At 48.4% G+C, this 10,088-nt stretch overlaps 1 protein-coding gene across 1 annotated transcript; it reads left to right on the top strand.

Moving 5' to 3' along the window:
* The first annotated feature begins 510 nt into the window (after positions 1–510).
* On the top strand, positions 511–1,647 carry ZNF488 (zinc finger protein 488). Its single transcript, XM_004387959.2, has one exon. It carries the CDS (start codon positions 511–513, stop codon positions 1,645–1,647), a length of 1,137 nt encoding a protein of 378 aa, XP_004388016.2.
* Positions 1,648–10,088: the final 8,441 nt, after the last annotated feature.

Raw genomic sequence — 10,088 nt, 5'->3', positions numbered from 1 at the left:
TATATAAAAGAGATTAAACAAGCAAGCCAGGAAGCAGAGATAGACAAGGAGTCTAGAGACAAGGACTTCCCTCCAGAGCTGACAGAGAGAGAAAGCCTTCTCCTAGAGCCGGTGCTCTGAATTTGGACTTCTAGCCTCCTAAACTGTGAGAAAATGAATTTCTGTTTGTTGAAGCCATCTACTTGTGATATTTCTGTTACAGCAGCACTAGATAACTAAGACACTCACCCTCACCCTCAGCTGCTGCTCTGGGATCCTGGGCTCTGGAGTCCAATGACATCTAAGCACTATCTTACCTCAGAGGAGTCATGGTCATTACTCCCATTTCCCAGACACCAAACAAAAGTCAGAGAATCAAGTGCCTTGTCTAATGTCACACAACTAGTGACTCAGACCATGTCTGTCCCCAAAGGTCATGCTCCTGGTCAATACATGGCCCTAGAGAGAGAGGCCTGGGGTGAGGCATGCTAAGGTAGCCATAGGCTGCGTGATGCAGTGTGCCTCTAAACGATGCCATTCTCACTGCCTGTTGCTTCCTCTCTCTGCAGAGTCATGTGGTCCAGCCATCCCAGGGAGCTGTCCACTCCCGCCCTCCACAGCCCCACTGCCCTAAAGACCAGCGGCCGGTGGAGTGGCCCACCTTGCTCTGCTGGCCCAGGACCTGCAATCCAGATGGCTGCTGGAAAAGAGGCTCCCCCGATTCCTCTGGCTGAGATCAGGTGGCGGCTGAGGGAACCTGAGCCAGACCGGAGCTGCAAGTCAGTGCTGCTTGAGAAAACCAACTGCCTGGGCCCTGTGGCTGGTGCGGGTGGTGGGGGCCGCCAGGTGGCCTGTGCTGAACTGGTACTGTCAGCGGTGCCAGGCAAGCTCCGACTGGCAAAGCTACTGCCCCAGAAAGCTCTCTGGGAGCAAAGGCAGAGTGCCTTCATGGAGGTGCAGCAGCTTAAGGAGAGGCTGGGGGGCAATCAGGCCCAGGGGAGGGAGCATAATGACCCCACGACCCAGCCTGGCCACCAGCAGCTGACCCAAGACAATACCAAGGGCCCAGCGGGCAACACACTCTTCTCTCTGCAGCCCAGCGGAGCACGAGGTGAGCAGAGAAGCGCCTTCAGCAAACCAACTGAGTGTCCAGCAGAGAAGCCTGGGCCATTCTCTCTCTTCCCAGCCAGCCAATCTGCAGACTCCCCAGGGGACTTGTCAGGACTCATCAGCACTGCAGACCCGCCTCATTGGAGTCAACTTTCAAATGCCAAGTTTTGGGTAGGTGATTTCTGGAACTTGCAGATGTTGCCACAGAATGTTCCACTCTCCAGTGCTTTCCTGGGTGGCTCCACACTGTGGCTCAAGCACACAATGACCCAGATACCCATGCCCTCCTCCCTGTCCTCCACTTCCTCATTGACCCTCCTGCCACCCACATTCACCAACCTGGGCTTGTCCACCCAGAACTGGTGTGTAAAATGCAGCCTCTCCTTTCGCCTGACATCCGACCTAGTCTTCCATATGCGGTCCCATCACAAGAAGGAGCATGCGATGCATGACTTGCATTTTAAGAAGCGGAGAGAAGAGGCCCTCATGTGCCCTATCTGCCACGAGTACTTCCAGGAGCACCACCATCTCTCCCGGCACATGACATCTCACAGTTAAACAGGTGGTCATGAGACACACCTGTAGGTGCAGCATTCACCTGTGTTTGGTGATGAGGCAGGCATGGCATTGAGTCTTCTTTTGAAAGGCCTGGTCACTGTTGTTCACAGGGCCATCTTCTTTGGCATGTCTAGATGAACAGCTCAGTCACAATTTGAAAAAGACAGCCAAGTCATGCAGTGGACTTTGAAGGAAATAAAATCATGAAATAAGATGACTCACTTTGCTAATCCAGGGTAGTGGAACTAATGGACCTAGAGTATTTCTAACATTTTCAAGAGTGGGACCATGCTACCATTCTTTTTGCTCCATACAGAAATAAGTTTGAGGCACAGCATGGGCTTTGGAGATAAACCTGAATTTGAATCTTGCCTCTTTCATATATTAGCCATGACTGCGGACAAGTTGCTTTAACCTTCTGAGCCCCAGTTTCTTCTATAAAATAGAGATGATAACACCTATGTCTTGGGTATGTAGTCAGTCAGGGTTATATGGGAGGATGCAGGTAAAATGGCCTGCACGGTGCCTGACACACCATAAGCACTGAGTAAATGACACTCATTATCATGTCTGTACTAGTCAACTATTGTTAGGTAACATACCATCTCACTGGCAAATAATAAGCATCTATTTTTCATGGATCCCTGGGTTGGCTGGTATAGAGCTGGGTTGGGCTGGGCTTCGTTCCAGGATGCAGGTTTGATTCAGGTTCATGTTCTCTTTGGAAACTCACAGGCTACCCAGAGCATGTTCTCTCGTGGTTAGGACAAGAGCACGAGAGGGCAAATCCAAGCACATCTCAAGCCCCTGCTGGGTTACTTCCCCTAAAGCCCCCTTGGCCAAGGCAAGTCATATGGCCAAAACTAGAGTGAATGGATGAAAAAAGCATATGCTGCCCACGATGGAGCCATAACGGAGTGGATGTATAATCCTACCATGGTGGGGAGGCATGTGAAGAATTGGGATCAATAATTCAATTTACCACCTGGTCTGTAGGTCTTCACATTCTCAGTATGTGAAAAGGGAAAAATAGGATGAAGCACACACACTCCCCTTAGCGCTCAAGAATTGAGCTTGTACAAAACTTAAGGTTTAAAAGATTGTGAGGATTGGGAACGTTCTGGGTACCATTTATTATCCACTGCCTGTTGAGTTTCTATCAGTAACCAAGCTTACCCTTTTTCCTAATAATGCAAACCACAGGTCATACACTCTTACATAACGCAGGCTGGCTTGCATGAAAGCAGTGTGCTGGGAGTTTTTGAGTCAGTGCAGGTTATTCTGCATGGGTTTCCAGTGAACGTTCAGGAGTTGTTCATCTGACCTGCAGTTTCCAGTCCTCCAGTGAGATTCCAGTCACAGAGCTCTGTGCTGTGATTGAGGAGGCAGGATGGAGTTGGTGGAGGAAGGGATGGTCTTAAACAGCTGCCAGCGAGCAACCCATGTGTCTCCCTCCCAAACACCCCAGGTCAGGTTTGACCTCTTCTCTCCATCTACGCTGATCCCTCCCTATCCAAGGCAGCATCTCCTGCTTGGCCTGCTTATACAGCATGCTCCCTCCATCTCTCTCTCCCTCCCCTGCCTCACATCCACACACCCATCCATTCTTCACCCAGCAAGCAGCAGCATCTTCTAAAAATCTAAGTCAGATCCTGCCAAGGCATGGTTTAACCCCACGGCTTCCCTTTCCACTTACAGTCCTAACCCTGACAGAGCCTCTAGGAAACTGTTGATGTTTGCTTTTGAGTTGGCCCCTGACTCATGGTGACCCCTGTGCATACCCCCATGATCAGTTATGAATCAGACTGCTGTGATCTATAGATTTTTCACTGGCTGATTTTCAGAAGTAGATCACCAGCCCTTTCTTCCTAATCCATCTTAGTCTGGAAGCTCCACTGAAACCTGTTCCGCATCATAGCAACATGCAAGCCTGCACTGGCAGATGGATGGTGGCAGCTCATGAGGTGCATTGTCCAGGAATCGAACCCTGGTCTCCCACATGGAAGGTGAGAATTCTACCACTAAACTGCAATTGCCTCCCACAGGAACTAGTCTCTACCTAATACCAATAATTGTGAGCACTTACTGACCTCTTCATATGTGCCAGGCAGTATTGAAAGTACTTGAAAAATGAAAACATTATGTCATGTGTCCTGACAAGAGCCTTCTGCCATAAGAGTAGCTTCACTTCTGTTTTCACAGTCAACCACCACTAAGATGTGTAGAGAACCCTCTAAGCACTTTCCTTTGGGAAGTGCATTTCTCCTGGCCCCGCTCTGCCTCCCTGCCCACTACACCCCCTGTGGCTTGCCATGTTCTCAGAACAGCCAAGGTCTTCTGCATCTTGGTTTCAGCATCTGCTGTCCCTTCAGCCTGGACTGTCTTCCCCAGCCACCCTCCTTTGGTACTGAGCTCTTCTCAGATGTCCTCTCCCTAGAGGGATCATCCCAAATGGCCACCTACAGTACCCCCCAGCCATCTCTCCCAAACATATCCCTAGTCGGCTTCCTTCATAGCCCCTCTCATTGTCCAAAACGACCTGTTTATTTTCTTGTTTACTTTCTCTTTCCACCAGACTATTAGCTCCTAGGCAGCAGGGATCTCTGTTTTGTTAGCTGTGTCTCCCCAGTATCTAGAACAAAGCAAACAACAACAAAAAAAAAACCAAACCAGTTGCTGTCTAGTCGATCCTGATTCATGGCGACCCTGTAGGACAAAGTAGAATTGCCCCATAGAGTTTCCAAGGCTGTAATCTTTACAGCATCTTTCTCCCGCGGAGTAGTTGGTGGGTTCAAACTGCTGACCTTTCAGTGAGCAGCTGAGTAGTTAACCACTGTGCCATCCCCCCCCGCCAGTGTGTCCAGAACAGTGCATGGAAGATTGTGGACCCGTAATAAATACTTTTTGAATGAATTTCTGTGTGAGAAGCTGTGCCTGAAGATGGTCAGAAGTAGATCACCAGACCTGCCTTTTTAAAAAAAAAAAATATTTAACTGAGTTTTTGGTGAAAGTGTACACATCAAATTAGGTTCCCATTTAACAATTTCCGTACATATTGTTCAGTGACATTGTGTTTTCCACATTGTGTCAGCATTCTCCATGTTACAGTTTGGTTGTTCTGCTTCCATTAATCCAGCTTCCCTGCCCCTCCTGACCTTTTCATCTATGCTTTAGGATAAATGTGGACCATTTGGTCTTATATAGATGATGATTTTTTTTTTTTTTTTTTTTTTTTAAGGAGCACAGGATTCAAGGTGATATTTATTTTATGAGCCAATCTGTTATTCAGCTGAAAGGTGACCTCCAGGAGTAGTTTCAGTTCAGAGTTTAAAGAGTATCTCAGAGCAGTAGTCTTAGGGGTTCCTCAAGTCTCTACTGGTCCAGTAAGTCTAGCTTTTTTTTAATATAAGAATTAGGGTTTTGTTCTAGGATTTTCTCCAGTTTTATCGGGGACCATCTATTATGTCCGTGGTCAGATTGGTCAGTAGTGGTAGCTGGGTACCATCTGGTTTTTCTGGTCTCTGGATAGATAAGGCCGTGGTTCATGTAGGCAGTTAACCTCACCCATACCACCCTACTTCTCTGGGGACAGGAAGAGAACCCCTACTTGGGCCAACCCTGAAGCCTTCCTTTCCTTGGGAAATTGTAGCGCCCCCTGGAGGCAGCAGGCCTCCTCTGCAGTCTACTCTTCAAAGAGAGGACTTCACAGTTTCCATTTGCATTATTTTGTTTTGTTTTGTCTTTGTTTTTTGGAAATTATGTGGTAGGCCTAAAGACCATGTAGCAAAATATGCATTACATGGAATAAATCTTTTATTTTTAAAATAAGTCATTCTCCAAAGTGTTTTAATTTATGCCACTTTCTAGGAAAGAAAAAGTTTTAGAAACCAATTTTGAGTGGGGATTGGGGAGGCAGTGCACTCAGGAAGGAGGAGTGGGGTTAAATTTTTCTTCCCAGGACACCTTGTGTTTTCCTGGAGCAGGAGGGAGGAAGTGGCTGGCCTTTGGTACCCTTGCTATTCTAAATGGCTTAGATTAGGATACTATTTTCAGTACTGGCTACCCTGGTCAGCAAGGTGGTGAGGAGGTCCTTGGGCCAGACAGCAGCTAAACCCCACAAGAAGGAGCAAGGTGCATTACTGAACGTTTTGATCAAAGATTCTTTGGAAGAATCCTGATCAAAAGCAGGAAAATGCAAAACAGAATTTCAAATTCTCATGGGATCCAGACTTTCTGGGGTCTTTGAGGTTGGCTAAACCCCTTAAACTACTGCCCTGAGATAATCTTTAAACCTTAAACCAAAAATATCCCCTAAAATCTTCTTTAAACCAAACAACAGTTTAGCTTATTGAAGAGGAAAATTAATAACAAGCATCTTACTTTGATTTCAAGGTTTTTCCTATCGACAAAACCAAATCCTACCCTAAAAAGCCTGACCAGAACTGCGAAAGCATTGATTATGTTTATGCCAGGAGCTGCTCTATAGCTATGTAAATTTGTCTTTTCCCTAGAAAAGGACAGTTGTAACAAAACCACTACCTCCAGATTTAATGAAAAAGACTCTAGGCTCTTCTATTTAAGTCCCAAAAGAGATCATGGCTGCAGATGAGTGGAAGACCACGAACCACCTAGCAACCTGATAAACTGATCTCAGTAAAAGGAGAAAGGCAGGGTTCAATTGATCACGTCAAGATTAGCCAGTGGTTGATTTTCTATTCTTTTCCCTCCGCTCTTTTTATATGCTTCATTGTAACTAGCCTACCTCAAGTCATTTGGGTTTTTTGGAATCAATGTTCACCCTATATGCATATAGAATAACTGCTTGGAATAAACCTTATGTTTCCATTTATTTGAATTTTGATTAATTCTTAACAAGCTTAATTAGTAAAGAATATCTGCCTTGAGCATTGTGCTCTTTAAAGAACTGTCTATATGGGATCAAACTGATAGAAAGCTTAGGGGACAGTGAGTTTATGTTAGTGGGGGAGGAACAATTCATAAAAGGAGGGTGAGAATGGTTGCACAACACGAAGAATGTAATTAGTGTCACTGAATTGTACGTGTATAATTTGTTGAATTGGTGTGTTTTGCTGTGTACATTTTCAACAACAAAAATTAAGATAAATTATTAAAAATAAATAAGCAGGGTGAGAGACGGGTGCTCCTGGGTGGGGAGGGACAGTGCAATTCAGGTGACTTTGTCTCTCTGAGCCCAGTCCTCTCATTGCATTGCAGCTGTGAGGGTAGCCAGGGCCCTCACAGACATGCAAATCTGACCACTGCCAGTGCTGGGGGCATGTGGGAGGCAAAAGCAAGGACACAGGAAGCAGAGGGGTGAGTGAGACTGAGAAAAAGCTGGCTTCTCCCATCTAGTGCTCAGGCCTGGCCTGAAGAGAGAGGGCCAATGGGGCATCTACACATTCCCTTCTGGGCTGCGCATGTGGTGAACTCAGCTCCTGCCTGCCCGGCCCCGCCCCACCCTGGGGGCTGGGCCAAGTCTCCAGCAAGGTGCCTTCCTCTCTGAACTGCAGAACCTCGCAGAGGCTATGCTTGCTGCTGCCCGAGAGCACTAGGACATGGGTACCTGGCATCCAGAGCTGCTGCCTTCACCCTGCCCACCCTGGGCCTGCATGGTCAGCCCTGGGTCAGGGAGCAGCTTTCCCTCTGCTCTGCTGCACCCACCCCTCCTCACTGCTACTCACACCTGGTTCGCTTGGGTCCTCTCTGTGCCTACACAACGTGCTGCCAGATGGCCTGGCCTCCTCTGAGGATCCATTCCAGAGTGGGAGGCACAGGACGGGCCCAGCACACCCTGTGTTCCTTTCTCCAAATGACCCGATGGTTTGGACGCCCAAACGTGCTCTGGCCTTTGGATGGAGAACAATAGGGGAGCCCCTAGGCCTGTCCTGCCCCAGAGAGTGAAGTCTGAATCCCTGCCAGGACACAGCCCACCACGCTCTCCAGGGCCTTTATAGGCCATTTGTCATGCTTGTTGCCACAACACAACCTGCTGGGCTTCCTGTAGGCACGCTAAGACCCCTGAAGGCCAGGTCCATGTCTCCACTATGTCTCCAGGGAGGACGATCACCTCCTTGGGGTGTCCACGTCACATCACAGTGCCCCCCACCCCCTACCCCCAGAGGAGCCACCGTCCTCTCATTCCCTTATGCAGAGAGCTAAACCCTCCTTCCCAAGAGCCAAACTTGTTTGGGGCCTGAATTATCTTCCACCTGGGCTTCATGTTGAGATAAGTTTGGCTCAAGAGACTGGATTCACATAGAATCCCCTGGATATTGGTGGGGTGCTCATCAGCTTGTCCAGATTCCACAGCTCTCTGGGGCCTGGGGAGGGAAGTCAGGTAGCTAGGTGTTACGGATTGAATTGTGTCCACTAAAATATGTGTTGTAAATCCTAACCTCTATGCCTGTGGTTATAATCCCATTTGGGGATGGGTTCTTTGTTATGTTAATGAGGCAGGATCAGTGTAGGGTATATCTTGAATCAATCTCTTGAGATATAAAAGAGATTAAACAAGCTAGCTAAGAGGCTGAGATGGGAGAAGACAGATGCCAAGACACACAGAGATCTCCGGGGAACCAGAAAAGCAGGAGCTGAAGAGACAAGGACCTTCCTCCAGAGCCCACAGAGACAGAAAGCCTTCCCCTAGAGCCGACGCTCTGTATTTGGACTTCTAGCCTCCTAACCTGTGAGAAAATAAATTTTCGTTTGTTAAAGCCATCCACTTGTGGTATTTCTGTTATAGCAGCACTAGATGATTAAGATAGCAGGGTTGTGCCTGGGTCCCAGAGGAGTAGCCCGCAGAATGCCCTGCTGGTCAAGCCTGAAGTAGAGATGGGGCGGTTCTACCCAACCCCACCAGACACTGAGGCCAGACAGAGACCTGCCAGTACCTCATCCTCCCCAAGCAGCCCTGATACCCTCGCCTCTGGAGCACTGTTGCAGGGGCTGTGACTCCCCTTCCCCCTCCCAGCCTCTCCCCACTATGACCTTGGATAGGGCTAGAGGCTTCTCATTCTGGGTCCCTGGTCAGTCTCCAGTCATTCCTGCAGAAGCAGGGTTTCGTGACTCTCGGGGCACCAGATGGGTCTGTGCTCCCCCTGCCCAGGCCACCTCTGGGCTCCCTGGTCTGTGCTCTGATGTTGCTCAGCTCTGGGGGAAGTCTTGAGGTCTAGATGCTACAAGCTTCTCTCCAGGCCAAGAGGGGTTTGACTGCCAGAGCCAGCACAGTGACAGACCACACTGCTGCATGCTGGGACACTCCTGGCACCTGTTCATATGTGAATACATGTGTGGGAGGGCAGGCCATGAGTTGGAGCTGGAGAACTAGCCATGAGGACCAGGGGGAGTGGAGGGAGGTTTTCTGTGCAGAAAGATTAGAAGGGTTTAGGGCAGGAGGGGAGGATTCAGAGTGAGCCTAGAACCATCCTCCTGTGACTGCAGAGCTGCTGCATGGAAAAGTGAGTTTATTTAGCACCTACTACATGCACCAGGTGCTGTGTTAGGAGTCGGGCAATAGGAGGCTAAGATGAACATGACAGTTCCTGCCCCTAAGACTACACTGTGGTGGCGAGAGAGAGAATCACAAGATGGGGTAGAAGTGCCATAAGGGGGAAGAGGAAGGTGCAGGGAAAGAGGGGCAGTGTGGCAGGGAGCAGGACCTCTGATTTCTCACTTTCACAGGCACTAGAAATGGGGCACATGAGAATGCAGATGTGCTGTGAGTGCCAAATGTGCACCAGCCTTCCAAGACTTCGTACAAAAAACTCACCAATAAATTTTATATTGATTATGTGTTAAAATGATATGATGGTGGATATAGTGGGTTAAATAAAATATACTATTGTAATTTATTTCACCTGTTGCTTTTTATAAAAAAGTGGCTACAAGAGCGGGCAACATGGCACTATAGACAGAAGCACCATGCCATCCCTCCACAGCAAAGATCTGAAAAACTATGTCAAACAGAGACACACGTCAGTCCTGAAACCCTAAGCATCAAATGAAGAGATAAAGAACTCAGCCAAGCACTGAATGGAATAAGAAACTGACTGAGAATAGAGAGTGAGGAGAAATACATGCAGAGGTCCCCTATCAGCTACCGCAGCACGGATCCGCCATCTGGGACTCCTATCGGAGATCAGTGAACAAGCGGTATGAGAAAGCAGCTTCACGGAGTTTCCAGCAGGAGACAGAACAACCAGTAACCAGCGATATACACTTTCCCACCCCCCACACTACTTCACCCCCACTTGGCCTCCTCTGCTTCCTGCGGCCCCAGTCTCTTGGCCAGGAAGCACAAGCTTCACCCCGGTGTCACTTGATTCCACCCGCCCACACTGGCTGGCTCCTTGAGTGCTATTTGTTGGCTGCTGATGTTGCTTTTTTCCGCTTTTTTAGACTTCTTCCTTATCTCTCACCAC

The sequence above is a fragment of the Trichechus manatus genome, unplaced genomic scaffold (assembly GCF_000243295.1).
Source record: "Trichechus manatus latirostris isolate Lorelei unplaced genomic scaffold, TriManLat1.0 scaffold00200, whole genome shotgun sequence".
NCBI lineage: Eukaryota > Metazoa > Chordata > Mammalia > Sirenia > Trichechidae > Trichechus > Trichechus manatus.
Note: the sequence above shows the minus strand (reverse complement) of the source record. Positions and strands in the feature narration are given on the sequence as shown.

Excerpts from the sequence above, each read along its gene's own strand:
- ZNF488 (XM_004387959.2), top strand. The coding sequence starts at position 511 with ATGCCATTCTCACTGCCTGTTGCTTCCTCTCTCTGCAGAGTCATGTGG.